Source organism: Micromys minutus, assembly GCF_963924665.1.
Source record: "Micromys minutus genome assembly, chromosome: 22".
Taxonomy (NCBI): Eukaryota; Metazoa; Chordata; class Mammalia; order Rodentia; family Muridae; genus Micromys; species Micromys minutus.
Window position 1 is genome coordinate 13,617,525 of NC_137957.1, and position 27,853 is coordinate 13,645,377.

The 27,853-nt window shown below is 43.7% G+C and overlaps 1 protein-coding gene across 1 annotated transcript in view; it reads left to right on the forward strand.

The window, feature by feature from the left end:
- Nucleotides 1-27,853, forward strand: part of MSRB3 (methionine sulfoxide reductase B3) — a 109,325-nt gene that overhangs the window by 9,921 nt on the left and 71,551 nt on the right. Inside the window, exon 2 of the mRNA XM_080935051.1 lies at nt 13,949-14,062. Within this exon, the coding sequence (XP_080791177.1) occupies nt 13,987-14,062 (76 nt within the window). The 5' untranslated portion in view covers nt 13,949-13,986. The remainder of the gene's footprint in view (nt 1-13,948; nt 14,063-27,853) is intronic.

The window sequence follows — 27,853 nt, forward strand, 5'->3', positions numbered from 1 at the left end:
AGATGTCCTTACCAGTATTCCTTCCTCTCCCATGCCCTCTCACCCCTGACTCACCCCTGCCCTCTCACCCATGACCTGACTCCACCCAACCCTTCTTGTTCTATTGCTCTACATTTATTCTTCAAGCTAGTTTACAAATGCCTCATCTCCTCTTCAGCTCTCTTTCACAACTATCTAAAGCACACATGGACTCTTTCTTACTCGTGAGGCACTAATTAATGTGTCTCTTGTTGGGACGGAGGTATCGTGAACTAGACAGACAGGCCTCATTCTCGGGTTTTCCTTCTTGGTTTGAAACTGCCACATCCTGTCACAGAAAAAGCAAGACTGCTTTGTGGTAGGGGCAAGAGAGAGAGCAGTTAGAGTTGAGGGTCACCTACCAATTTATTGTGGGCATGCATGTGTGTGCATGTGTGTGCATGTGTGTGCATGCCCACATGTCAACAAGAGGCACGTGGAGGTCAGAGGACAACTTTTGGTAGTTGGCTCTCCTCTTCCTTCCACCATTATGGGTCTGGAGATGGAACTCAAGTTGTCAGGTTTGGAAGTTAATGTTTGTACCTTTTAAGGCTCTCCCCTGCCAGTTACCGGGTGTTCAGGAGTGTGAGAGTTGAGCTATGTGAACACGGAAGCCCTGAGGGGATGTTAGGCGGGCTGTGTGGAGACCCAAACTTCCTTTCTAAACGAGCATTCTGGCTGCTGTCTGGGGAATAGACTGTGGACCTCGAGAATAGCAGTAGGTACAGCATTTAGGGCCGTGGCCACAGTTCATAGAGGGACTGATACGGGTTAGAGCTGGGGCAGGAGGTCTCAGAAGTGAAGCCTTGGTGGTACTATTTCTGCTCTGGTGGAAACCACTAACGGTGTTCCTGTTAATTTCGGTGGATTCTGTTGGACCCTTCTCTTCCCAACTTGGGTTGTTTGATGCAGCCATTTCATCTTAGAACCGGCCTTTGTCTTGGTTTCTGACTTATTCAATTAATTAGAAATGATACCTCAGTTCTTTTGCTTGAAAAATGGAGATGCTATTGTATCATTGCTCATGGACTGTTTTAATCATGAAGAGAAATATATATATATGTGTGTGTGTGTGTGTGTGTGTGTGTGTGCTACTATGCTACTGTGGTATGAACACTACCATAGGCTCATGTATTGACTGCTTGGTCCCCAGTGGGTAGAATAATTTGGGAAGATTAAGGCATGTGTCGTTGTTGAAGATGTGTCGCCGAGGACAGGTTATGAGGTCTCTAAAGCCCACAGCAAGCCCAGTGTCTCTCAGCTGCTGCCCCAGCGCTGTGTCTGCCCGCCCGCAGCCATGCTCCCTGCTCTGGTGATCAGGCCCTCTAGGCCTCGAAAACCACCAGGAGCCTTCAGATTAAGTGCTTTCTTTAGTACTTGCCTTGGCCCTGGTGTTAGCCAGACAGTTGCTTAGGAGGGTTCCTTTCCCAGAGACTACTTAGTAAGTGCTTCTAGCAACAGGACTGCTTTTACAGGGATGGTCATTGCTGCCCTTCTGGGATAACGCCTTTGACTCTCTTCTAGACCCTGTCTACGATAGCTCGCCTTGAGCTGGGCTACAGCTCACCTGCCCTTCTCACTCCCTGGATGTGGCTCCTTCAGTCTTCTTACTTCGTGGCCCCAGGTCCAGTTGTATTTAGGTCACTTTCCCTCTTATCTCCCCTTCAGCCCAGCTCCCCCACCCCCACTTCCTTCTGTGTCATCACTGACTGGATAGCCTTGTCTAGGGCACCCTGACATGCCATAAACCAGAACTTCTTTTCCTACCTCAACTTTGGCCTCCTCCTTATTCCCCAGATTGGTAACCACTGCTACCATTTTCATGGTTCTCTGAGCCACAGCTGGGCTCTGGGCTTTAAACTCTCTCACCCCCACCAGATAGTGGACCTCAGCCCAGGCTGGGGCACTAGAGGTCAGTGTCTCCTTTGGTCCTGAGTGAGTCCTGCCATTTTCACTCTTGTCTCTTTAGAATTTAAATCTGCCTAGCTGATAGTAATGCTCTCTTTTGAGTCTCTTCTTCTTCTTCTTCTTCTTCTTCTTCTTCTTCTTCTTCTTCTTCTTCTTCTTCTTCTTCTTCTTCTTCTCCTCCTCCTCCTTCTCCTCCTCCTCCTCCTCCTCCTCCTCCTCCTCCTTCTTCTTCTTCTTCGTCATCGTCTTCTTCTTCCCCTTCTCCTTCTTCTTCTTCTAACAAATTCCTGCACTGGCTTCCACAATTCGCTCCTGTCACCTTCATCTTCACAAATGTCAGCCTCAGCCACACACTCTTTCTTCATAACTGGCGGGTAACATTTAATCTTAGCTCCAGACCACTGTTTATGGTTATAGTTTTCTTTGTTTGGAACACTTTCTTCTTTTTTACTTCTTCTTCTTCTTCTTCCCCTTCTCCTCCTCTCCCTTCTTCTTCTTCCTCCTCCCCCTCCTTCTCCTTCTATTCTTTTCTTTTTTGCAGGTAGGGATGCAACCCAGGGCTTTACCTGCGTTCCATGACATGGTTTCTTTCACCCACACCCCTGGCCACCAGATGTTATTTATTTATTTTACCTTTTATATGTATGGGTCTGTGCTTCCTGCTTCTGTCTGCGCGATTGCCACCAAGCTCAGTAACCTTAGCTTTCACTTTACTAACATGTAAGCTGCCAGTTACTGTGGCGTTCTGTCTTACCTTCAGCGTCTGTCTGTCCGGTAGACAGAGGAGCAGATGCAGGCCGGCCTGTCCACCTAGAGAGCCCACCTAGAGCATGAGAGCACTTCTGAGTTTGGCCTGTGTTGCCCTTCAAGCTTACCAAGGAGGAGGACAGAGGGCCTTCTGTGGATTTGCTTTCAAAGACTCAGCCTGTGAGAGAGGTGGGGAGCAGCATCCTACTGGAGCGGAATCAGCTTCCGGTTGGAGTGTCTTGATTTTGATTGGAGCACCAGCTAGACTTTTCAAGGCAGGGGGTGGAGGCAGCATCTCCCAGATTTGCCTGTCTCTTGAGAGTCAGCACATACAGGCTCTTCCTTAGTCCTTTGTAAGGTGACAGCCTGTGTCAGTACTGCCAGAATTACCCAGGGGATTTAGACAGAGCTTGCCCAGTTGGTACTTTCTCTACCCGGTGGCCTAGCTGTACTCTGGGCTTCCTTCTGCCTTTCTAGAGCCCAGTGGGAATGTGCTGGGCTCGGTGGTCAGTGGGATGTGAGTGTGGATTTGACCTTTTCTCCTGTGCGTCTCTTCTGCTCTCCAGCAGAAGCTTTCTAGAAGAGCCTTATTTGTGTTACGTCGTAAGGGCGGATGCAGGCTTTCCTGTTTTCATAACCTGCTCTCCACATTCACGGGAGTGATGAAAAGTATCGCTTCCCCTTTAACGGTGCGCGTGTGTACCGGAGGACAGGAAGCACCGGTTCTCCCTCGTCCCCTTTCGAACCGTGCCGCGCCATTTCTTTATTTTGCAATGCTGTGTGAGTCACTCTTTTTTAATAAGCTCGTAAAAATCATTTTTATTTTATTCCATGGACGTGGCTGATGGGCCTGTCTTCTGTTTGCTCAGGTTTTTGTGATTTTTCTTCTCCCTGCGCTCATCGCTTGTCGTGTGTTCTGTTTATTTGCCCGGATTGTTTTGGTTTTGGACTATTTTGGTTTCTGTGGTTGTAGAAATACCACCAATCGCACCCGACCTAACCAGCACGTGAAAAGTGCCTCGGATTTTACTCTTCTCTACGGCAGGAATTTGGGACTGTTTTTTCTCTCTTGTCTCTGTTAGTTAAGATGGAGCCTGTAGTTGAAGGTGGTTGTTTTCGCATTACTGTTTTTATACCATGGTGTCCTTTTAAGGATTATTGTATTTACTAGTTACCACCAGGTCTCAGTGTCCTGTTGCTGGGAAGAGACATCATCAGTGGGGCTGGCTCACACGTTTAGAGGGCCAGTCCCTTGTAGGCATGGTGACAGCAGGCAGACACAGTGCTGGAGAGGCATCTGGCAGGAACACAGAGACGCTGGGCCTGAGCCGAGTATTTGAAATCCCAAAGCCACCTCCAATGACATCCTTCTCCAACAAGGCCACACACCACTCCCTGGGGACCAGTCCTTCAGAGCAGTGAGCCTAGTATGTGTGTGTGTGTGTGGGGGGGGGCAATCTCATTGAAACGAACACATCACCATGTATTTTAAATTCTATCAACCTTAAATTCATTAATGATATTTTAATTTATAACCTGGAGTCTATTCTTGAGCTGATACTTTTTTAAACAAGAAAAGATATATTTATATCTATTTCCTAAGTCTGAGGTAATTTAATAAAAACTATCATATTCCTTTAAAAGCCTTTGATTAAAAAGGTTATCAAAAGAGCATAATAAGGAGGTTGGGATGTTCTTATCTGGTAAGCTGATTGCAAGAGGTAATATGCGTGGTATATATACAAAGTCGCCAGCATCTTGTGTAGGAGGTGCCTAGGACAGTGGAGTTCACTGGTATTTTGATGAGGGAGGGTGTCAGTCACAAGGTTGTAAGCGCTGAGAATCCAAGTCTTAGAAGTTATGAATACTTACTTCTCAGGGTCATATGCAAAATTAGTTTTAAGTCCTTGGACACTTTATCTTTGCATGACAGTAACATCGTAACTGTAATTTATAACTTCTGCTGGAGTTGATAAGAGTGGCCTCCACCCTTTGATTCTTTTTGCACGCACAAAGCTGGGCCACTCTGAGTTGTCTGAAATGATTGGTTGCAAAAATTAAAATTTCACTTTTTCTCAAAGTAAAAAAAAATATGTATATTTTCATAAGGTCATTGAAGTGTAATTTCTGAAGTGGAAAAGTCATTTTTGTGAAGTTACTTGTTTAATGGTCCCATCTTTCTACTCCAAACTAAACTAATTAAATTCTGTAACTGTGTAACTTTGTCCCTCCTCCCTATTGCCTTTCCCTCCCTCCTCCCCGCTCATTTCCATGCTCTCCCTCATCATCCTCCTCCCATCTCCATGCTCCTCCCCCATCTCCATGCACCTCCCCCTAATCTCCATACCCTCCTCCTCATCTCCATGCTCCTCCCCCATCTCCATGCACCTCCCCCTAATCTCCATACCCTCCTCCTCATCTCCATGCTCCTCCCCCATCTCCATGCACCTCCCCCTAATCTCCATACCCTCCTCTTCATCTCCATGCTCCTCCCCCATCTCCATGCACCTCCCCCTAATCTCCATGCCCTCCTCCTCATCTCCATGCTCCTCCCTCATCTCTGTGCTCCTCCCCCTAATCTCCATACCCTCCTCCTCATCTCCATGCTCCTCCCTCATCTCTGTGCTCCTCCCCCTAATCTCCATACCCTCCTCCTCATCTCCATGCTCCTCCCCCATCTCCATGCCCCTCCCCTAATCCCCATGCCCCTCCCCCTTATCCCCATGCTCTTCCTCCTCATCTCCATAATTCTCTCCTCTTCCTTCTTTCGTTTTCCTTCTGGATAGGGAATGTTAAAATTTACTGCACTGAGCTATATAGTATTATAACACATTTCATTTAATGCAAACTTTAACGAAATAACTGTTATTATAACCCATATTTTACAGGCAAGGAAGCTAAGAATCTGTAGAAATTTCTAGGAAAAGGGGGATTTTAGGAAGGAACTGAAGAGTGGGTCATAATCAGAACATAGTATTTATTTATCTATTCAACTGGTATACGCTGGCTGTCTTCTAAGAGGGAGGCACTAGGAATGGTGAAGGGTATGAGAGTCAGAGGAGGGCAGTATGGACCAGAGGATGTGGAAGGCTGAATGAAGTTCTACAGCAGCAAAGGAAATGACTCTGGTAGGTCTTAAAGGTGGGATAGGTTGGTTGAGCCTTTCTCTGGAGATGGTGACGAGTCTTGGAGCATGTTAAGTCGTGTCTGAGCATGCGCAGAGTCAGTATACAGTATGCGTAGTGGGCAGCAGGGCAGATGAGAAGACGGCTTCAGTGAAGAAGTGAATGGCTCCTAGCAGCAGCTTCCTAGGTGAACAGAATGGAAATAGAGTTTCGGTCAGTTCATGTCCCTGGGTAGTAGTGGTTAAAGTAGAACCAGGAAATCATGTTTGCAATTTTGGTGACGGGTCATTGGGAATATTTTTGAACAAAATCAGAAATATAGAAATAAGAATAAATTAGTGAAGAAAGAGGAAAGGAAGGAAGGAAGGAGCTGTTTTGTTTTGAGACAGGACCTTACCCTGTAAACCAGGCTATCCAGGCACTCATATAGCCTGGGCTGGCCTTGCACTTAACATAATCCTCCTGCCTCAGTAATCCTCACAAATTTGAGGCTAGCCTGGGCTACATAGTAAGACCTTGCCTCAAAAGTGATACCAATCACAGCTAGACATAGATACTTTAACTTACAAGTCCTGGGCCTTGAACCAGTTAAGGTAACATTCAGAGTGGTTGTTTTTTAGGTGAAACACATTTTCATTTGGAACACAGCATGCTTTTCATGTTAATTTTATTTTTATTAAAAAAAATCTGCAAATGGTTCTTAGTGCACAAGCGGTAAGCAATACCTTCCAACTTTACCTCTCTCCGACTCATTCCCCTGAAACAACTTTGAATCATTATTTTTTGATACTTACTTCTATACTTTTGATATAGTCATAGCAACATATCCGGGGATAGTATCCAGATATGAAAGCTAAGGGGTTCCCCCTCCTATTGCTTCGGTATTTAGTCTAGCATCGTCCACCAGTCTGGTGGAGCTGTGATCTGTCCATTGTTCGTTTTACAGCACTGGTGTATTTACTGCTTAGCCTGTGATAGCCCAGAGACTACCTGTGGTAGAGAGTGACACAGCAGACTCAAAGAATCCAGAAACTTATTTTTCTCTCATGTACCAGGTCGAACTTGGCAGCCATCTCTGCTTCATGGCTTCATGTTCTTCTCAAGCAACTTCTGTTTCGGGGCTTACGTGTGCTTACTAACTGTTACCACATCCCAGGAGGGAGGAAGAAACTGAAAGCAAGTGCCTTGGCCTTTAAAGTTCCTCTGGCAGATCACATGGTCTGCAGACTTGCACTCCATTTCCATAGTTCAGTTGTGTGTTCCGATCCAGTTGCTGGGAGGCCCAGACCTGTGACTGTACGGAGCCAGCATCCCAGGGGGCTCTGTGATGCAGGGAAAGGGAATTCTGGGAGCCATTTTATGGCCAAGGTGGTGTGTCTTTGTGCTTCACAAGATGAAGAACCTGATGCCCTCGGACTTTCTTCTGATTGCCCTCCTGCCTTTCATTGCGAGATCCTTTTCCTTCTCGTGTGTGAAGCTGCCGCTGTTTGCTTATGTTCAGAAACCGCCAAGTTGTCTGTCCGAGGGCTATTTTTAAAAAGCTTTATGTTGTGATGACATGTGCGTGCATATGTGTGTGGGTGCACCTGTGTGTGTGTGTGTGTGTGAGTGTTTGTGGGTCTGTAGTGTGTGTGCATGGGAGTGTGTGCATGAATGTGCTTGTGATGGGTGAGTGTGTATATGTCTGTGTTTGTATGTATCTGTGTCTGTGTGTTGTGTGGTATGTGTGTCCTTGCATATGAGTATGTGTGTGGATGGTGTGTGAATGTGTATTGTAGTATGTGTATGGATGTGTGTCTGTGTGTGGTGTTGCCTGTGTTGTTATTGCTGTTTACTTTTAGGTTGAAAAAAAAATCAGGCTGTTTGTTTAATCGCTGAACCTCAGGGCTGGAGAAACTAAAGTGTTTTTGGTGCATCATGGCGAGTGTTTTTTCTTGTATTTATTGAGGAGCTACAATGAGAGCATCATCTCTGTGTACTTGTGTCCAGCCTCCCCACTTGTGGAATCAGTAAGAAGCTGTAGTGGATGTGGTTAGTGCCCAGGGAGCCGCAGTCACTTTGGGATAAGGATTTCAGCCATCCATCCATCCATCCATCCACTCATTCATTCATTCAGCTTTCCCCACAAGTTACTCAACTTTGCCATGGACCGACTGACTGCTTCGCTTTCAGAAGGACTGGGACAGTTAACGCTGTGTGGTCCGGTTAAAGCAACAATCGTCTGGTCTTCAGCGTCTTTCTAAGAGGAGAATCCTCTCTTCCGGCCATAAGAGGTGCTTTGGAACAGTTACTAATGAGGTGACCAGTGGACGAGCATCTGTAGGCTTCCTGTGATGTTCCCATGACCTTGGCATCAGACTTCTCATGCTTCTGGGATGCGTTTTCTGAAATGGGTACAGTAATCTTTAGCAGCAGATTTCCTGTCCTTGAGGATTAAACATTTATTATTTTAAGTTATGTGTATGTGGGTAGATATCCGTGAATGGAGATGCTCATGGAACCCGGGGTATGTGACCACCACAGAGGAGCTGCTGTTACTAGAAGTTATGATATCACTGCTAGGAACTAATTTGGGTCCCCTAGAAGAGCAATGCTCCCTCTTAACTGCGGGGCTATCTCCAGCCCAAAGGAATTTTTAATATAGTAGAGGAGATTGAAATAAACTTTCTTATGGTCTCTATTGCTTGCTGTCCTGGCACATCAAACAAGTTCTTATTTGAACCTGAGTTCTTGCTGGGACAAACGATCGCAGGTACCAAGGGCTGCACATGCCGGAAGCTTCATCCACGTTTGCTCTTTGTATTCTCTGTGAACCAGATGGAAGATCTATTTCTTCTTTCCTTGCTCCGGGGTCACGGTTAACAGAGCCGCTCTAGATTTGCTGGAGAGCTGGGGTTGTTACAGAAGAAAAGCAAGCGCTGCACAGTTTCATACCAACAGCTAAGGGACTTGGAAGCACCACTTTTACCATCTCTGCAGCTAATGGACTGCCTGGAACGTGTCATGTGGTGTCTCCACCACCAGGGGGCAGCAGGAGGACCTGCTCGCCAGCGTGGGAAGTGAAGAGCCAGAAATAACCGAGAACAGCAAGCAGTAGGAATAGCTACCTTAGATTCACACATTCAGACTCACCGAGTTCAGGCACTCGAATCCGGTTACTATTCATAGTAATATGAAACGCACACGTGCAAATATTTAAATAACACGAGGTAGATTCGCTTATGAGGTTATAAAACTGTAGGGAATAAAAGCGAATAAAAGCACACAGTGCACACACAAGCTGATACCGCGGTTATCTAGAAACCTTTAGAAGATGAGACATCGGGAGCTTTGAGGAAGGCCAGCTCTGGAGTTTATAGCTCTCTACCAAATTGCAAGCCTCTGGAAGGTGGAGATTAAATATGCAATGTGGGTCCATAATAGAGTAACCAAGTCAGAAACCCAGAAGAATCCAAAGGACCAGACTAGGAGCATAATTACTTTGGGAATAAAAGGAAATACTGTAAGAGATAAAGACACGGTTTCTGCAAAGGGAAAAAGTGACCATCAGCCGTAGAAGATGCCGCCAGGAGGTGCTGCACCTCTGTTCCATGGGGTCTGTAGTATTTTTTTCTTTTTTAAAAATATTTATCTATTTACTTTCCATATATGAGTACATTGTATCTGTCTCCAGACACACCAGAAGAGGGGCATCGGATCCCATTACAGATGGCTGTGAGCCACCAGGAACTGAACTCAGGACCTCTGGGGGAGCCGACAGTGGTCTTAACCGCGGAGCCATCTCTCCAGCCCGGAGTATTAGTTTAGAGGTGCCATGTGCTCTTCTAATGGCTGACACCATAAGCTTCGTGTTTACAGAGGGGGCTTGCAAACCTCAGGGTGAAACTCCTCACTGCAACATAGAGAGGTCAGTGAGAGTCTTAGTGTGATCTCAGGGCGCGAAAAGAAAAACCAGAACTAAACTGGGCCCCGGGAGGCTGAAGAGCAAGATGTCAAGACCTGCCTGGGCTATAGACTGTGTTAAAGGCCAGCAAGACCCCATTTCACATAAAAAGCGACAGAAATGCCTGGGAGGAAGCGTGATGACAGAGGGATTGCCTAAAAAGGGCGGTACCCTAGAAAGAGGGGCGGGGCCCTAGCAAAAGGGGCGGGAACCTAACTAGGTTCAGTCTCCAGTCATCCTCCTCCTAAAAGTATTTAAAAATTAAACTGTTTTACGTGGGTTTTTCTGTCTTGTTAATACTTCGTATATATTAAGAAAAATATTAGGGTATCTGAGATCTCCAAAACCCATGTGAAGAGAAAGAAAAGAAAAAGGTAACTGAAATACATATATAAAGTAGGAGCTATAAAACTGACACCAAGGCCCTACATAGGTGCCATACGAGGCTATACACACGCAAAGGTATGTTTTGCACTGTGGTACATTTTAAAGCAGCGGTTGGAACCGTTCCTAATTTTGATTTGAGAATGGTTTGGAAGGCCGGGGCGTTCTTAAACTCCAGGCTTCTGCGCATAACAGTAACTCAGCTTAGCAATGGTGACGCCACAGCTACCTATCCAGCTGCTGACTTTCCAGCTGCTGACTTTGCACAGCAGCTGAAGGAGCTGCCCATCCATTCAGCCAATAACAGTTGGACGTAAAGTGTGTGTCAGGCCCCAGGCCAATGAGAACCTTGTTTCCAATAGAACTTTATAGCAGGTGTTCTAGCTAGAGGTTCCCGACCTATGGTAACATTTCTTCTAAAGGAAATGGAACTGGTGGTTCGAAACTGCTCCCAGGCCAGCGGAACATTTTCTGTTAAGGATGGTCTTTGCTTTAAGATTGCTTTTCTGGTTCTTGCTGTCTGCACACCTTTTCTTTCTGGAGAGAGAGGAGATTGTGGTGAGATTTGAGTGTTATGTTTTTAAAAATTGTCATTGACAACATTCTAATTTGTCATTGGCTTTTGTCATCTGGGGGAGAACGTTTAATCAACTCGTGAAAACCGCTCATGAACACAGTTCTTCGCATTTGTTGGTGAGAGATCCGACCTTCAGGGCTGACACTTCAAATCTACGGGTACAGTCAGCTCTGTCTGGAACTAATTATCAGCTTGGTGAATTCTCTGGATTCCCGGTAATACTCTCTCTGGCTGGTACATTGTTCAACTTCAGGGCAGAGAGGAAAAGGGGGAGTCCGGGAGCATCCAGACCAAAGCCACTAGCAAACTGAGTTCAGGCAAGATCTGCACGTTACAAGTCTGAAGTAGTCCGGGTATTAATAGGAAAGCAGAGAGTTTTGAAACCAATAGGGCATTTGAATTATCTTTGAATTTTAAGTGGGGGATGTTCAGCATCCCACCTGTAGCCCTTGCTAGCAATCATACATTGTAATGGATTTTAATTCCTTTAAGCACCGTTAGCAAGGCAGCTGTCAGAGACAACCTTGGAAATGAGATGCCCCGAACAACCCGTGTCTTCTACTCAGCAAGTGCGTGAGTGCTTGGTTGCCATGTTGGGTAGTGGGATACAAAAACGAAAAAAGATCCCCCACCCTGCCCTGCAGTGTTAATTTAGAAGAGGTAAAGATGAAAACACACCAGGATCCTGAATGTTTTGTGGTAGGATAGCTCTTGAGGTATGCTGTAGGGTCAGCACTGGAAACGCTAAGCTCTGGTCTGCAGATGGTGGGAGAAGGGATCAGAGGGCACGGGCTTGAAAGAGAGACCTGGGAGAAGTAGGCTTGTTCTGGTGTGTGTGTGTGTGTGTGTGTGTGTGTGTGTGTGTGTGTGGTGAGTGGTGGATCCAGCAGGACCATAGTGTGGGATAGGATGTAGAGAGAAACACAGGAGGAGACATGGAGTTGAGTGGGTGGGGCGGTGGGAGGGCCTGGGAGGAGGGCCGGGGACACCAGAATCAGAATGTATCTGTTGTTGGGAATTTTATTTTCCGTAAGTGTAACTTTCCAACTCATGTCATATTAAACTCGGCAAATATTTGACAGCTAACCTTATCTGAACGTACTCCACACACGAGGAGTTGTTAGAGGTGCATTTAGCTCATTGCTTTACTGAAATGGTAATTTTAGAGTTGGGGAAGCAGAGGTGACTTGTCCAAGATCATACAGGTAGTTACAGATCCTGACAGGGTTCCAGCCAGGCAGTCCGGCAACAAAGCCTACACACATCACAGCGACACGAATCTTTCTGGACACGGGCTGTTTATGTTGGGTCTATTGTCAGTGACCGCTCTTTATTACAAGTGTGAAAAATATACACTCTCTCTTTCCTCAAAACCTCAAAATCTCAGCCTCCCTCCCCTCACTAATGTCATTAAGGTCCCATCAGTTCCCAGCCTATAAAAGGTGAGATTTGTGAGTAGCTCACACAATGATGTCATGGTTCTTCACTCTCCAGCATCCGAAGAGGCAAGGTGGCAGTGACAATAAGTCTGTCGGTGGCTTCACTGTGCAGGCGCTAGTGACACTTCCAGGGTCGACTTGAAACACCAAAAATGGAAACAAAGCAGTTGAAACACCCCGAACTGGGCAGAACCAATTTGCCACTAGATGGAGCTCTGGCTATTTGGGTAGGAAAAAAAAGGCAGCGAGGAGGGACTATGAAATCACGGTCTCTTTGAGCCCCTGGTATTTGCAGTCCTTGGCTTTTAATTGTAGAAGGCATCTTTGTTCTTTGCCTGACCTGCCAAGTGACGTCACTGCCTTTCTTCCTGTGTGCTGGCTTTGACACAAGCCAGATGGCCACAGTGATCCGTAGGCGCCCAGGCCGACTGGTACAGCGGTTGATGAAACAGAATAGGAAGACGTTTTATGGTCAGCTGCGGGAGCACAGAGAGGCCGCAGCTTTGCTAAGTAATTACATTTACCGCACATACTTTATCCCTCACGGGGAAGGGTCTCATGGAAAAAAAAAAAAAACCTACATTTTTATTTACGGCGTTGTGAGGTATAGACCTTTGATCTTTTATTAGCCAGTAGTCTGCTACAAAGGCATGCAGTCTTTGCCTGCTCCGTAGTCACTCGTGAAAATGACATCTTTATTTATGTCTAACGGTTCTCTCAGGCTGTGCATTGTGATTCTTAAGCACCCCCACCCCCTTTATGTCCAGTTAGTAACACAAAAATGTTTTAGTTCTGTACTGAGTTTAGTTTGGGAAAGTCAGAGTTCAGGCATGTTAATACAAGCAGATTTTGCTCAGATATACTCCAGAGCGATTTGGTCAAATATATTACTGTTTATTACATGTTTGCTCTTCAAGGGGGTCAGGAGAGTCCACGGAAAGACTTTTATTTCGGGGCGGCGAGGAAGTGAGCCGGGCATTATTATCCCTTCTTTGGACATTTGGCAGCTGAAGTTACTTAACATGGTGGTTTTAAATGAAACATGAGAGATTGATAATCACCGAGAAGTCTCCACTTTCATTTGAAGAAGGTCCACACCAATCACAGCCCTGTGTGGCGTGCTTATGAAAATCCCACAACCTGGACTTTTGTCTGAAGTCCTAACATCCGACAAGTTGGGGTTTCTTCTACATGATTCATTTCCAAAGACTTCAGCAGTGTGTATGTATGTGAATACACACACACACACACACACACACACTACATATACTACCCCTTTCAATCCTGGGTCATGAGTTCTACTCACAAAATTTTATTTAGAAGGTATAATTCATAAAGTCGAACAAAAGGGCACATTCCCTATGCCTTATTCAAACTTGAGAGTTTGGAGTTTGGGGAGTGAAGATTTATAGTTGTCCTTAGTTTTTTCGTTCTTCTTCTTCTTCTTCTTCTTCTTTTTTTTTTTTTTTTTTTTTTTTTTTTTGGCTTTCTTCTTTGTCTTAAAGGACAAGTCTCTACATAAGGACACATTCTGGCTCTGCCATCAAATGGGTATTTCTACAATGCGTTTGCTCTGTGTCCTTGAACCTTTAAGCCTCGATCTCACTCACCTAAGTATTGGGGAGAAAACCAGCCTCCTCCGAGTAGTGCAAGAATTCTTGATGTCAGCGACGATTGCTATCCATCTGAGACCGAGACCCCGTGGTTCATTAGTGACTGCGCATGCGCGTAGCCCCAGATACACCCAAACCGTCAGCTGTTTGAAGCTTGCGCTTATTTAATTCATTGTTTTCTGTCTCCTATTCAGCTTTTGCCTCCGGGTCTGTTGCTAAAGACACCACAGCGATGTCTGCCTTCAACCTGCTGCACTTGGTGACGAAGAGTCAGTCCACGGCCCCAAGAGCCTGCGGGCTTCCCTCAGGTTGCCAACTGTTGTACTGTCTTTTGTAGGGCACCGGGCTGGGTGGGTATTTCTGCCATAGGCAATGGTATGCCAGAATGTTTTACCAAACTTCATCTCTTTTATTTGGACCCTAACTGAAAGATAGAGATTGGTTACAAACCCTCACTCTACTCCGAGTGACATTCATTTCCATGGGTCCTTTCAGTGTTGGGGACACTGCCCAGTTCTTGCCCAGCCTACACTTGTCACTAGTATTTCCTGCTGTCTTGTTCTTCCGTGTACTCTGTGCACATCTGCGAGTCAGTGCACACGAGGGAGAACATTTAGCATGTGGTCAGCCCTTTAGGAAAATGGTGAAAAATGAGAAACTGTAAGGTAACGGTGTCACTTAACTAGAGCCAAGAAGAAAGGATTTTCCTTTTAACAAGAACCAAGTAAACAGAACCAATGTAGCATGTTTCAAACTGGTTCTGAAATTAGAACCACTGGGGCCGGAGAGATGACTCAGTTGTCCTTCCAGAGGTCCTGAGTTCAGTTCCCAGCAACCACATGGTGGCTCACAACCATCTGTAATGGGATCTGATGCCCTCTTAGGTGTGCCTGAGGACAGCTACAGTGTACTCATATACATTAAAAAAAAAAAAAAAAAAAAAAAAAAAAAAAACCATAATTCTTACAAAAACAAAAATAAGATAAACTAGAACCACTATGCTTTTTTAAAAAATGTGATTTATTTTAAAAGCATGTGAGCCAAGGAAGCATAAAAGTTCAGACTTTCACTGTTCACTTTTTTAATGAAATCCTCAATGGTCAAATGTTTTATTTCAGTGAATATGATGGTTTACATGTCATTTATCATCCCATTGCTGTATATATCTTTCTCAATATATCGGGTAGAGAATTTAACTTATTAAACACTTCCCAAGAATTGAATGCACACTGTGCGCAGTAAGGATAAGATGGTAAAGAAGACTCGGTTGATTTTTTTCCAACAAGTGCCTTGGGCAGAGGAGGGGACCGGAGCAGAGTAATCCTACCTGCTTTCTCTAGGGAAATGCATTTTGGAAGGAGGTGGGTCTCTGGAGTTTAGGAGGTCTCCACTAGGGAGCCGGACGATGGCGGGCACGGAGTGGGGACATGGGTGGGGTGTGGCAGGAAACAGGCGGTCTGTGTGGGTAGCTGGGCAAGACAAGGGCAAGTGGAGGAGGCGAGGGGACATCTAGGCACTTTAGGGAGTTCAGGGAATGACTCACGCGATCAAGTTGTCATGGGAGCGTGGCCAAGTGCCAGGTGCCAGTTTTCCTACTCAGTTATGATAGGACTTGAGATGGCAACTTGATTTCAAGCGTCAGATAAGGCACTTGTGAAAAGTAGATTTTATGTTTTTGGTCTATGACAGCTCATGAGTAAATGCAGCAGTAAGGCATAGAGCCCCGCCCCCAGCCGCGTTTGTTTGGCACCGTTCTTCACAGCCTGCGCTGCCCCCATGTGGTAGAGTAGATGAATGTGAGGCTGCGCGGTGTCGTCAGGAGTTGAGTCTTTAAGAAGGCGGTAAGAGCAGATGGGAGACCATGGGGGGAAGCTGGCTCACCTGTTGCATTGTGTCTGCACACGAGGGAAACCTCATTCACTGCAGTCTTTCTGTGCAACAACTGGACCGCAAAGTTCGTGCCTCTTCTCCCATTGTAAATGTCCCTATGGGAGAAAAGAGCTGCACATAGTTTCCTAGGGCGGGTTTGCTGTCCATAGTGGAGGCTTAGAGTTCACAGAAGTAACTTACAAACAGCAGCGTGTTCCTTAAAACACAGCAGGCCACTAAAGTGCTCCGTAATTGAACTGCTGAAATACAAACAGCTTTAACATTTGATAACAAAACCACTCACAGATAAGCTCAACAAACCGGGTAAGGAGCAAACCATTCCGGCCCAGAGCTCGGCAAGCAATTCTGGATCCCGACTGATGGAAATTGGAATCTGCCTTTGACTCTTACTGTCTGGATGTCTTAGTTCCCATATTTTCTCGAGAAAGACTTGCTGTGAGAATTAAATAGATCAGCATAAAAAAAAAAAAAAAAAAAAAAAAAAACCCTGGGGCACTGCCTGGCCCAGAGTAAGCACCGTGGATATTCCCACCAGGTTCATTACGAAAGCCTTTACATTTATATATATTTGGATTCATATTTTTACACGAAAATGGGCTTTTAAAACACCTAAACGTGTATAAATAAATTTTTGTTTAACTACTTGTACTCTAACAGGAACCACAAACTCGATGTATAACCCATCTCAATCTATTGTTTCTGTTGAACACGGATGTCTTGTGTGTGTGTGTGTGTGTGTGTGTGTGAGAGAGAGAGAGAGAGAGAGAGAGAGAGAGAGAGACAGAGAGAGAGAGAGACAGAGACAGAGAGAGACAGAGAGAGAGAGAGAGACAGAGAGAGAGAGAGAGACAGAGAGAGACAGAGAGAGAGAGACAGAGAGAGAGACAGAGAGAGAGAGAGAGACAGAGAGAGACAGAGAGACCTCTGTGCATCTCTGGCAGTCAGGTGACAATTTATGGGTGTTGTCCTCCCTTTCTACCACATTGTTCCTGGGGATTAAAGTCAGGCTGCCAGGCCTGGCTGCTTGTGCCTTTACCTAGGGAGCCATCTTGCCGGTCCCCCCACTGGAGTTAGATGTGTCTGTTCTTTGTGGATGTTCGGTGCCAGACATGAAGTTCTGCAAATACATGTTTCTCCCGTTCTCACCGCCCTGTGTTGATAAAAACCCAGAGAAGCCCTTTGTCTTTCCTCCCTTGGACTTACAGGTGCCTTTTAGCGGGCAAATGAATTGGTTAGGATTTCTCTAACTTTCCAGGGTCCTTCCTGTTTGAAGCCCAGTGAGCTTTGTTATCTTGTTATCTTTGCCTCTAAAGGGATTTTACTCTTTGAGAGGCAAGTACGCTGAAGAAGTTGTTAGATTTAGCAACAGTGATTCAAACTAGTTGAACTTAAATTTTAAAGTGTCAGTCACTGCGCTGGACCAGAACCCTAACTTTTATGACTCGGGTACAAAGAGGAAAAGAGGGCAAAATGGGAGGCATAGGAAATTAAGATGAAAATTTTATTTCTTGTTTTAAATCACTGTTCCTTGGCCCAAACCCATTACGACTGTAAATCAAAAAGATCTTGGTTCCTTATCCCCATTACATCTGAGCACTGAATAATAATTCAATATTGAATAACAAATTAATTTTGAACAATTATAAACATTGAGTTATGAATTGATTTTGAATAATAATTCAATGTGAAATAATTCTATTGCTAGAAGAAAATAATAACAGAAGCAGGCTTCTAAGGTTGGTCATAAGTAGGCTGGCTGGCACAAAGTCTGTATCTCAGAAGTGATTTATCACGTTTCAGCTCTGGCTCACCTTTCTCCTTATTTTTTTTAATAATGCATAATTTTAACTTAGAGCTATTAGGTGCATCTGAGTTATGGTTCACTCATGTTTGTCATTAAAGGTAATTTTTCTCACTCGAAGTTTCTTGGTAATTTCCTACAACAGCTTCCTGTAAGTGTTATAACGCACTCCGGGATGGGAACAGAAACTTTGACCACATTTCTGCCGTTGGCTCGTGTGTGACCTTGGACACATCTGTGAACTTGTCCAGAATTTATTCTCTTCTTCTTTGAAACGAAGAAGAAAAGTTAGATAATCTTATGAAATTCTGTGGGTTTTTTTTCCTTCTTAGTCACAGTTTTAATCTTTGGTTTGAGGTGAATTACACCTCAAACTTCAGTATTAACTATTGCTCTAGACAAGTCCGCTAGGTAACACTTGAACACCAGACTCCCAGGTCACAAAATCAAGATGAACGAATTATCTGAAGAGATAATTTTGTGCAGCAAAATTTGATACACAGTTTTAATACTAGAGATAATTAGGTGTTGTAGTAGCTTAGATCAGATACCATGGTGGTTTTCATCCAACTTGAGGTGCCTGTCTAGATAGGTCTAATTACAGTGATAAGTCACACTTAGCCCCGTGCACACAACTAGCAGTTAGGACTTTGATGTCACTTCACCACATGTTTGACAAGCCAGCCCGTGAATATTGAGCTGTTTGTGAAGAAGATATGACATAATGTTCTGGTGAATAAAACTCCCAAGGGCACAGTGTGAAAAATGGGGTTTGAAAAACATAGGCCATCCTGCGTGAGAGCAGAGTTCTGTGAACCAGGGTTTGTGACCCTGGAACGTAACGACACAGTGTCTGCTGGTTGGCGAGTATTTCTTAAATGAACAATAAACATCTGGAAAGTTTATGTGTATATGAGGTCATAACTATAACAAAGAGTAGGGACTCATTCGAGATTACTTTATATGGGAAGATTAAAAGTGAAGTTTATAGCTTATGTGCCTTTCAATTTTACTTTCAAAAGGCAATTTATTCTCATTTTATTATATTTTTACAATATAGTGGATGTCTTATATATAGAACATAGTATTTTCAGTTAAATAACAAAAGTGAAAGCACAGATAAACTCCACATATATACACACATAATTATACATATATACACACATATGTAACACACACACATATGTATACACACATATATACACACATGTATACATACACATATATATACACACACACACACACACACACACACACATATCATCTATAATTTTTTTGCCTTTTCCTCTAAAGTAATATGACCTTGTTGGTGCTCTTGAAGTGCATACACAGATCTTCCACTTACTACGAGAATTAAGCGCTCTGGCTCCTTTGTTTCCATCTGTGGAGCAAATGGGTGTGTTTGTACTTTGCCCATCTTAAGCAGGGTTTACAGCAGATGCCCAGAACAGTGTCTCCAGGAAGTAAAAAGCACAATTTTCAATGAAAACTGGCAATAGTCCATCAGTAGCAACTGGTGTTACAACTACTTTAGAAACCGCCAGCTTACCCACTGGGAGGAGTCCACTGTTTCTGTTAGTGCTGTTCAGATAGGGCTGTTAACATCCAGACCACCTCCATGGGCCTTTGACAGACACAGTGGGCTTCTAGAAAAACAAAAAGACAAACAAACAAAACCCCCAAAACAAAACAACAACAACAACAACAAAAACCCTAGTTTTCTGAACACAATGTTTTAGTAGTTCCAAGCTCTCTGTTGTTCTCGTGCGAAAAGTCTTCATCTCTGCGAGTGGAGGCAGAGGCCTGCTCTCAGACAGACACAGGGCCACTACAACGTCGGTCAGGGTTCAGAAGTCCTTGCTTCTCCGTTGGTGTCACGGGTAGAGTTCTGTTTTGTGTGCTCATCGTTTTTACATTTTCATCTCACCTAGCTTTTTAATTATACTAACATTTCTGGAGAAAAGACACACAGAAACACAGATATGTGTGGTGTGTGCATGTGAGTGTGTGTGCGTGCATGAGCATGCAGTTCTGCAGGCTCGGTGTGGGGTCTCATACGTGCTATGTACACTAATAAGCCAGGCGTAGCTTGTTTTGTTTGTTTTCTTTCTTTGTATCGTTCCAATTTTAGCATATGGGCTTCTGAAGGGAGCACGTTTGTTTGTTTTCTTAAAGAGAAATAACTTTAAAAACAAGACAATTTTCAACACAGCTCCCAACAGAATTAGCTATCAGTTGCCTGGCTGCTATACCTGCCTTCCACTAGGTGGCGCTGGATTTAAAGTCTTACATGGCTTGTTCTGCAGTGTTGGCCTTACACACATAGGTGCATTGTAAAACTCTGGAAGTACGGAAGGAATACCCAGTTAAGAACACAGGGGCTTACAAACCACACTTTCCCTGCCTGTGTTCCAACAGTATGTGTAGAGGGAAACCTTTTTTGTCTTCAATAGGACCCCGACCCCCTGTGCTTGGACGCTTGGACGTTTCCTGGAAATGTCTTTCATATGTAGACTTTCTACAAACGAAAACAAGTCTTTGTAAATTAACTTATCTTGTACCATACAGCTGACTTAGCAGTAATTTATAACTTTATATGCAGCTAAATTTTCTGCAGCGGACCACCCAAGAATGAAAGAAAGCTATACGTTTTGTTTTGCCCTGTTTTGGATTTTTATAGTATCCTGAGATGTTATGAGTTAAACATGTTGAATGTTAAGCCCGGATCAGTTTGTGCATGAATGAAATATTTTAGGAAACTAGGAAAACTGTATTTTAAATGTTTATTAATGAGATGATTAATGAGTTGAGTGTTTTTGAAACTAGAATTAGTAGCTTCATAATACAGCAAGGCTTTCAATTAATGCTGAAAACTTGGCATATGGTATGTGTTTTATAAACTATTTGTAGAGGATGCGTATTTTGGTCAAGGACAATTTGTCACAAAATAACATATATGTATAAATGTAAGGTGCTGGGCATATGCCTTATTAAACTTTGTTAACTGGCAAATAAGTTAGCAATTACAAAGTCCATGGCACAGTAGGTCAGTCAAGACAGACATGAAGAATGCCTTACACATGTCTGAGCATTCTTTTTTGAAAATTAAGTATAGCAATTACTGTAAAGGATATAAAACATTACTGTCTCCGGCAATTCCACAGGATTAGGAAGTCAAGACAAGATGAACGTGGAGAAATTGCGTGGCTGGGGTGTTTCTGTGTGTATGCACGCTCCCAGTGATGTTATGAGAAAGGTTGGAGAGGAATGCACTAAAAGGTGTTTTCCCCCCAACCCATGTGCATGACGAAGAAGTGGGCAGAGTTCATTGTCCATCTTTCCCAGTTTATACTCTCAGCAGAAACATTTTACTTAGCAGTGAGAATTTTCATGATTTCTTTTGCTGGATACGTTTTAATTTAAAGTCATTTAAACCTCATTGTTGAGATACAGTATATAATGGTAAATAAGCGCATGCAGATATTTTGTCCCTTCACATTTGAAAGCAACCACTTACTGGAAAGCTCAACATTTGTTAGAAATCCCTTAAAATTTCCCCTTGATATGTGTGTAATGTGCTCACACATGTATCACTTATTTTAAAATGCTACAAAAGAATTTATTAGGTACTTAATGGATTGATACATTATATATCTGCACACTTACACATGTTAACTTTTATGATAAATACTTTCTTCAGAACTACTTATGATGATCATATTCAGCCATGTGATTACAGAGAATGGTATATTATTTTTAAATCAATAGATTATTTGAATTTTAGGAAAATCTACCATTGTAAACATCTCTACTATTATAATTTTATAAGATTTTATCTTATTGCCAGAATACATATTATCTCAGGATGACTCATTCCACTTGATTGATATTTTTATATCACTCATGTGATTTTATAAAACTCAACCTCAAGTTTCAGAGCCTGTTACTGTATTTTTGGCATTGATGAAGAAACAGATTATAAGTTATTCCTTACTGGCTTGTTTTTTTTTTTTTTTTTTTTTTTTTTTTTTTTCAATTTGCTTTTGGGCTCCAGAAGTTTTTTTTTCCCCCCTATCTTTCATTCCATGTTTTCAACTGTAAACTGAGTTATATAACAGTTATTGTTATTATTATTATTACAATTAGACAAAATTTTCAAGTGTTACATTAGCTGAAACTTTCCAAAACCTGTTAGGACAGAACCTCAGTTTCTTGCTCTCAAAGAGAAGAAAGTAGAGGAAAGAACCCGAGGAGCAGCCCGGTAAAGCCCGGAAGGTGATGGGTTGGCAAAGTATTTCTTGTTACAGGAAACGCTTGGATTCTGTAGCGCACCAGAAAGGCTGAGGTTTTTGACTGATTCACTGCTCCATTCAGACTAGACCCATGTCTGTCCCATACCTGGTACCCGATGCATGTTTGTGGACCAGATAGATGTCAGTGAACAAGTAACACCATCTCATGTATCAAAACAGTGCCACAAAAAGATGGCCACTGGGGCGCGAGCTTTATTAACTCTAGGGTGAGAAGAAGTACTTGACGGATGCCTTTGTGAGTCCGCAGAGACATGCTCTCTTTGCTTAACAATGGAGGCAGGAGCAGGGAGAGAAGTTTCTGGCTGCGAGGCAGTATAGATAGCTCCCTGGGACCAGGTTTCACACAGGACAGTGAAGGGTGCGGAAGGACAGGGGTAGCCGCACTTGGTGGGGAGTAGAGCTGGCAGGAGGCGAGCACGTGCCTGGGGAACGTGAGTTAGTGGTAGGCGGCGTAGAAAGGTAGCAGAGAGCATGGGCCGAGGAGGGAGCCCAGTGAGTGAGTCACAGTACAACCTCCAGGTCCTGGCTCACATCAGATAGGTGTGTGACCACATCAGGTAACTTCTTTGGGCATTAACTGATTCTTGAGGGTTTTAGTCTAGAAGCTTGCCATTTTTCAATTTATAATATGAAGAATATTGCTTCTTTTACTTACCTTGTAAATTATCAGACACTGCTGTCTTCCATCAATCAGCCTTTTCCACTTTACTATTTTTATAATGAGGATTCAGCTTAAAAACCACTGTGATGGGGGCTGGAGAGGTGGCTCAGCTGTTAAGAACACTTGCTGCTCTATCAGAGGACCGGGGTTGGAGTCCCAGCACCCATGTGGCAGATCCTAAACCTTCTATGGATTCCTGTTTCCGGGGATCCGGCGCCCTCTTCTGAACTCTGATGGTACTACATGCATGGTACACATACATTCAGGCAAACACCCATCTACATGAAATAAAAATAAATCTTTAGGACAAACACTGCGATAAGGCTATATGATAGTTTGGCAGTGTTCTTTCCCCTTTCTAGTGGACCGTAGATAAAGTACCATGTTTAAAAATGTACAGTAATGTAAGAGACTTTCTGAGATGAACCATACCAAGAAAACAGGTAGATTCTCCTTACCTGATTTGACTATGGAAAGTTCCCTCTTTCCCTTTCCAAGAGGAACAACAGGCTAGCATTCCCTTCAAGAGTGAGTATTTTATAAAATACTTTCTGGCCCATACCAGCTCCTGCGTTCTCAGAGCCTGACATCTGAAGAAGCTACATGCTAGTCATGGTAAGGACCTCGAGAGAAGTAAGAAGTAAGAACGGATGGAGTACTTTCAAAGGAAATTTCTTTTGCTCCATCATCAAACACCATTTTTATCACCGACTCACTAAACAAACCTTACTGTATATTTGAAACCGAGATCTAAGAAAAGTGGGCACAGGAAACTAGAAGACATCTTGGGGAAGGTTTAAACAGCAGCACTGAGATGGAGATTTAAGTAAATAAATAAGCAAGCCAATTTTAGATCGATATTTGTCTTGCATGGGCACAGTATTTGGTACGGGAAATGCAAAGATAGTTAGTAAATAAATATGCAAGTGCCCTCCTTTGAGCAGCTGTTGAAAACTTCCGTGCCTTTTCTTGAGTTGTCTGTGTGAAAAAGAAAAAACATTACATTGTATCCTTTTCTCCAGAATAGCTTAGATTCCTCTGGACAAATCAGTTAGCTATTCATCTGGCAGAAGTTACAGACCTGGTTTTTTGTCATTGTACTTAAATTTAGACCCAAGTTTGATGTACCATGAGTTAATTTTGGAAACTTGAAAAAAATGAGGTTTTAGACAACATATTTTCTTTCTAAATGAAGTATATTCAAAGTTGTACTTAAATAAAGTTTTGCATGATGACTAAGAGAAAGCTTGTTTCAGTAGGTGACTTACCTCTTATCTCTTAAGCAGACTATGATCTCTAAGCTGGGAAACTGAGGAAGGAAAGATGAATAGAGAGGACATTGCATGTGTGTGTGTGTGTGTGTGTGTGTGTGTGTGTGTGCTCATATATGCATACAAATCTTTTTGATTGCACGTAAAATGTAGAATTGAGCTAAGTCTGTCTGGTTTTAATTTTTTTTTTTTCCTCTATGGGCTATGATGTTCAAGTGAAAACCCATGCTTAAAAAAAAAAAAAATTAAAACCAGGGAACTTCAGGTTTGTCAGAAGTCTCACAAGCAATCAGATGGGATTGACGTGAAGTGACTTTCCCTTCCACTGCTGTCCCTCGATGATGGCAGCGCTTCAGAAATTCTCTTTTAGTCATTTGCTTCACAAGCAAGAAAATGCTTTCAGGATCAAGACATGCCTTAAATATTTCTCTAAACCCTAAACTTCACGGTCCACATTAACACAAGCATCACTGCTCCCAGGGTTTGCGTTAAATTTTGAAGGGTTGATAAAGTAGTTTCTAGTTCTCTTGGGAATTTAACAGAGGCTGATGGAATGGTCGCTGTATATGGGTCGCACAATTAAAAGTTTATAGCGTACACGTAAATAAAGATGTATAGAAGATGGCATCTAACTCATGGCTGTTCAAGGATTTTCACGGCTCTTACATCAGGATGGACGAACCTCTCCGTGGTCTCTGGTCAGAAAAGTCACGCAACTTCAATAACATGGCGAGAATTTCCAGTCATCGTAATTAGCCTGAGATACCACAGAGCCGGTGCTGGCCTCCCATAGTTCTGGTCTTCTGTCGGCTCACACCTCCCTCCTTGGCTTTGAAATTACTCAGATCCCAACGTTTTGCTCTTTTGAATCGGAACCCACACCTTTTCCCATTTGGAGAATTGGCAGCTTCATAAAATTAGCTGATACAGCTACAAATGCTCCATCTGCATAGCTTTCAGCAGGCCCGATGTGTCTGGTCTTGGCTTAGACACATTTAGTCCCACCATGTCTATTGGTCAGCTTCCTAGGTGGAGCTTTCTTCCCTCTTTGATTTCCAGGGGTATCTGTGCTTCCTATGCTGAGGGGACAGCTAGACAGTGTCAATCTGGACGGGACACGTTTAGAGTACAAGTGCCCTGAGTATTAACTCCCTTTACGTGGAGCTTTGCACATGCTTTCCCTAAAGACTAAGGCGGTGCTGACCTCTTACTGCCCCTGCTAGTGTGTGCGCTCTTTAGGAGGCAGGGGCCTTCCTTGGTTTGTCCTGAACTCCCCCAGTGCTCACCTCCAGTCTTAACTCACTGAAGATATTTAATAAATGGTTGTAGAGAGACCACGTCAATACTAAGCTCAGGAGTTTGTATCTTGAAGAATTTACAATATTTCTAGGAGATACCCGCACAAGGTTGGACTACACCATATTTACTTATGTAGATGCTATCCCGAAGAGCAAACAAGCCATCACTGAACGCCGGCAGAGGCGAAACCTGGGTTCGTAGAGTGGAAAGAAAAACTGGCCGGAAATGTGTGTCTTGTGAGCTGGCTTGTTCACTCCGCCACTCTAGAAACTAGAGGCCAGTTTCAACTTGTGCTGCTGCACCTGTGAAATACTCAGTATTATTTAATTCAAGAAATGTAATGATTCTTTATGTTATGTGTTTTTTGGGGCTCGGAGCCCAGATAAAATTAAACTAAGTTGGATGTAAAAATTAAGACTGTTTTTAAAACACTCAGCTAAGGTATTATTTCTATGCTTTTCTTTACTTATGAATATCCCCTGCCATTACCTATAGGGTTACCCTGTAGTGGGAGAGATGCCCGTGCTTCCCAGAGTAAATGCCTTGTTTAAAATGACCAAAGGGTTTTGTTCTCTATTGCGACAATCATCTCAAAAAACAAACAAACAAACAAACAAACAACAAACAAACAAAAACCCACAAAAAACCAAAAAACAAACAAACAAAAAACCCAAAACAAAACAAAACCAACCAAACAAACAACCCTCTACTGATACCTCTCACATGGAGCTTGAGATTGGGAATGACAGTCTGGGTTTAGGTAGTGTGACATTAAGCCAGCAAGCAAGTTAAACACACCCTGTTGGGTAGAAACCGTTGGAAAGGTGGCCCCAGAGTCCTCTTAGAAACAGAAGCTACGGGAATATTTAGTGATGCAGAAAAGATCGGACCCGCAGAGCAGCCAAGTTCCCTGGCCTCAAGGCTTGCCCTCTGCCCATGTCCCGTGTTTATCCGGCCTCCACTCAGGATTTCTGGCTGCGTTCAAGTCACCCGTCTCTGTCACTCACGTATGGGCTGTACAGTGTCTTCACCTGCTGCCCTAGCCATCTCCTCTGTGCATCTGGAAAGTTCTTGAGACATCCTCACCATCAGCTTCCTCTCCTTCTCCAGGACTCCGCCCAAGTATCACTGTAGTGAGAGCCCCCTACCTACTCCACTGAGACTGCCATCCTCCGGTAGCCTGGGGGCCCTGGCCCTGCTCCTTGCTTGCCCTTCCACACTTCCATGCTCACCACCTTCTAAAAGACCTCATACTAGAGGTCCTTGCTTTTCCCGTGTTCTGTGTATCTTACCTCCACTGTAACGGGAGCTCCACGGCAGAAGGTCTTATTCCCACAGAGCAACACCAGTGTGTAGGCTGGTTCTCAAAACCATGGCAGAAACCAGGAGCGGACGCAGCAAGATGTCGCTCGGTCGCCGGCAACAGTTTGATGACTTAGAAAAGTTAAGTTGTCCTGATTCAGTGTTCTCAGTGCAGCAGAAGCCAGGGCCGGAAGCTGCGTCCCGACGCCTTGAGTTGCGCGTAGCTCCAGAGATGTTTTCCATCAGGATAGACTAGTGTGAACTTGAACATGGGAGCTCACAGTAAAAAATTAACATATGCTTTAATTTTATGCCGTCTGTCAGTGCAGCCGCAGGATGTTTCTACATCAATTTTACGATCTTAGTGAAATTAAATCAGAACAAGATTCGCATCTCATATTTATTACCTTGGGGAGAATGGTCAATATTTTCATCTTTCCCTAGTTCTAGAACAGAAGCTCAAGTGCTGAGATCTTCAGGTTTGGGTTTTATTTGGATTATTTTTTTCTTTCCCATCTTGAAATACCAAATGTAGGGGTTCAAGAGTGCTCTAAGCATTTAGGCGACAGAGCTGATTTACTCTGTACAGGAAGTAGAAAGTTCTCTCAGCATTTTGTAGACATGGCAAAAGGCTTACGTGGGCTTGTCACTGATGGCAGAGGGTGTAGGGACAGCAGGTGCGGGCTAAGGGCGGACATTGTCACTCTCTGCGTGTCCTACCACGGCCATGACCTTCCTACACTGTTGTCTTAACTCGTGTAGGATTATTATTAGCTTTTTTGGTTGAAATTTACTGCATAATTTGAGAAGAAAGTCGTTGCCTAATTTTTATTTACTCGCAGAAATTGGTATATGGTCCAACAGCTGCATGTCTGAGTTGCTATGTTTCCTTAATAAGTTATGTTATCACCAAGACTGCGAGCCTAGTTTCTGCCTGTAAAATGGACACGATCCATCCATCCTCTGCGGTCCTGCATCCGGAGCCTGTTAAGTCCTGGTTGTTGTTATCAGCACAGCGGCAGATCTGATGAAACATTCGTCTACACTCACAGTTTGAAGCAGGAAGAACCAGAATGCAGACTCTGTGTTAGAACTGTGTGTGTGTGTGTGTGTGTGTGTGTGTGTGTGTGTGAAAGCCTTGCTGTATGGGATTACAGGTGTAATCTCTTGCATCTGTGTAGCTACCGGAGTTTCAGTGTAATTCTTCCCTTCAGCAGGCTACCCCGGGCATATTTCTGTATTTAAATACGTCTGGATTGGGTTTAGGATAGATCTGATCCATGTAACAATCACACTATAGGGAACGGGTTGTGATTAGATATACAGGGGATAATATCATTCCTCCAGACGCACTGTGTTGCATGTGTGTGCACCGGCTTGTGCCTTCAAAGTGCGCTATTAAACATTTCAAGAAAGGGATACCTCTTTCCCTGACATACTTCTAGGCCAATTTAGAAGTCATTGAACAGATGTCGTATAACACTAATGTTAAATTACCCTGTGTAATGAGAAAATTACGGTCCCTAAGTGAAGATAGTAAAGGGAAACCAGACACCCAATGA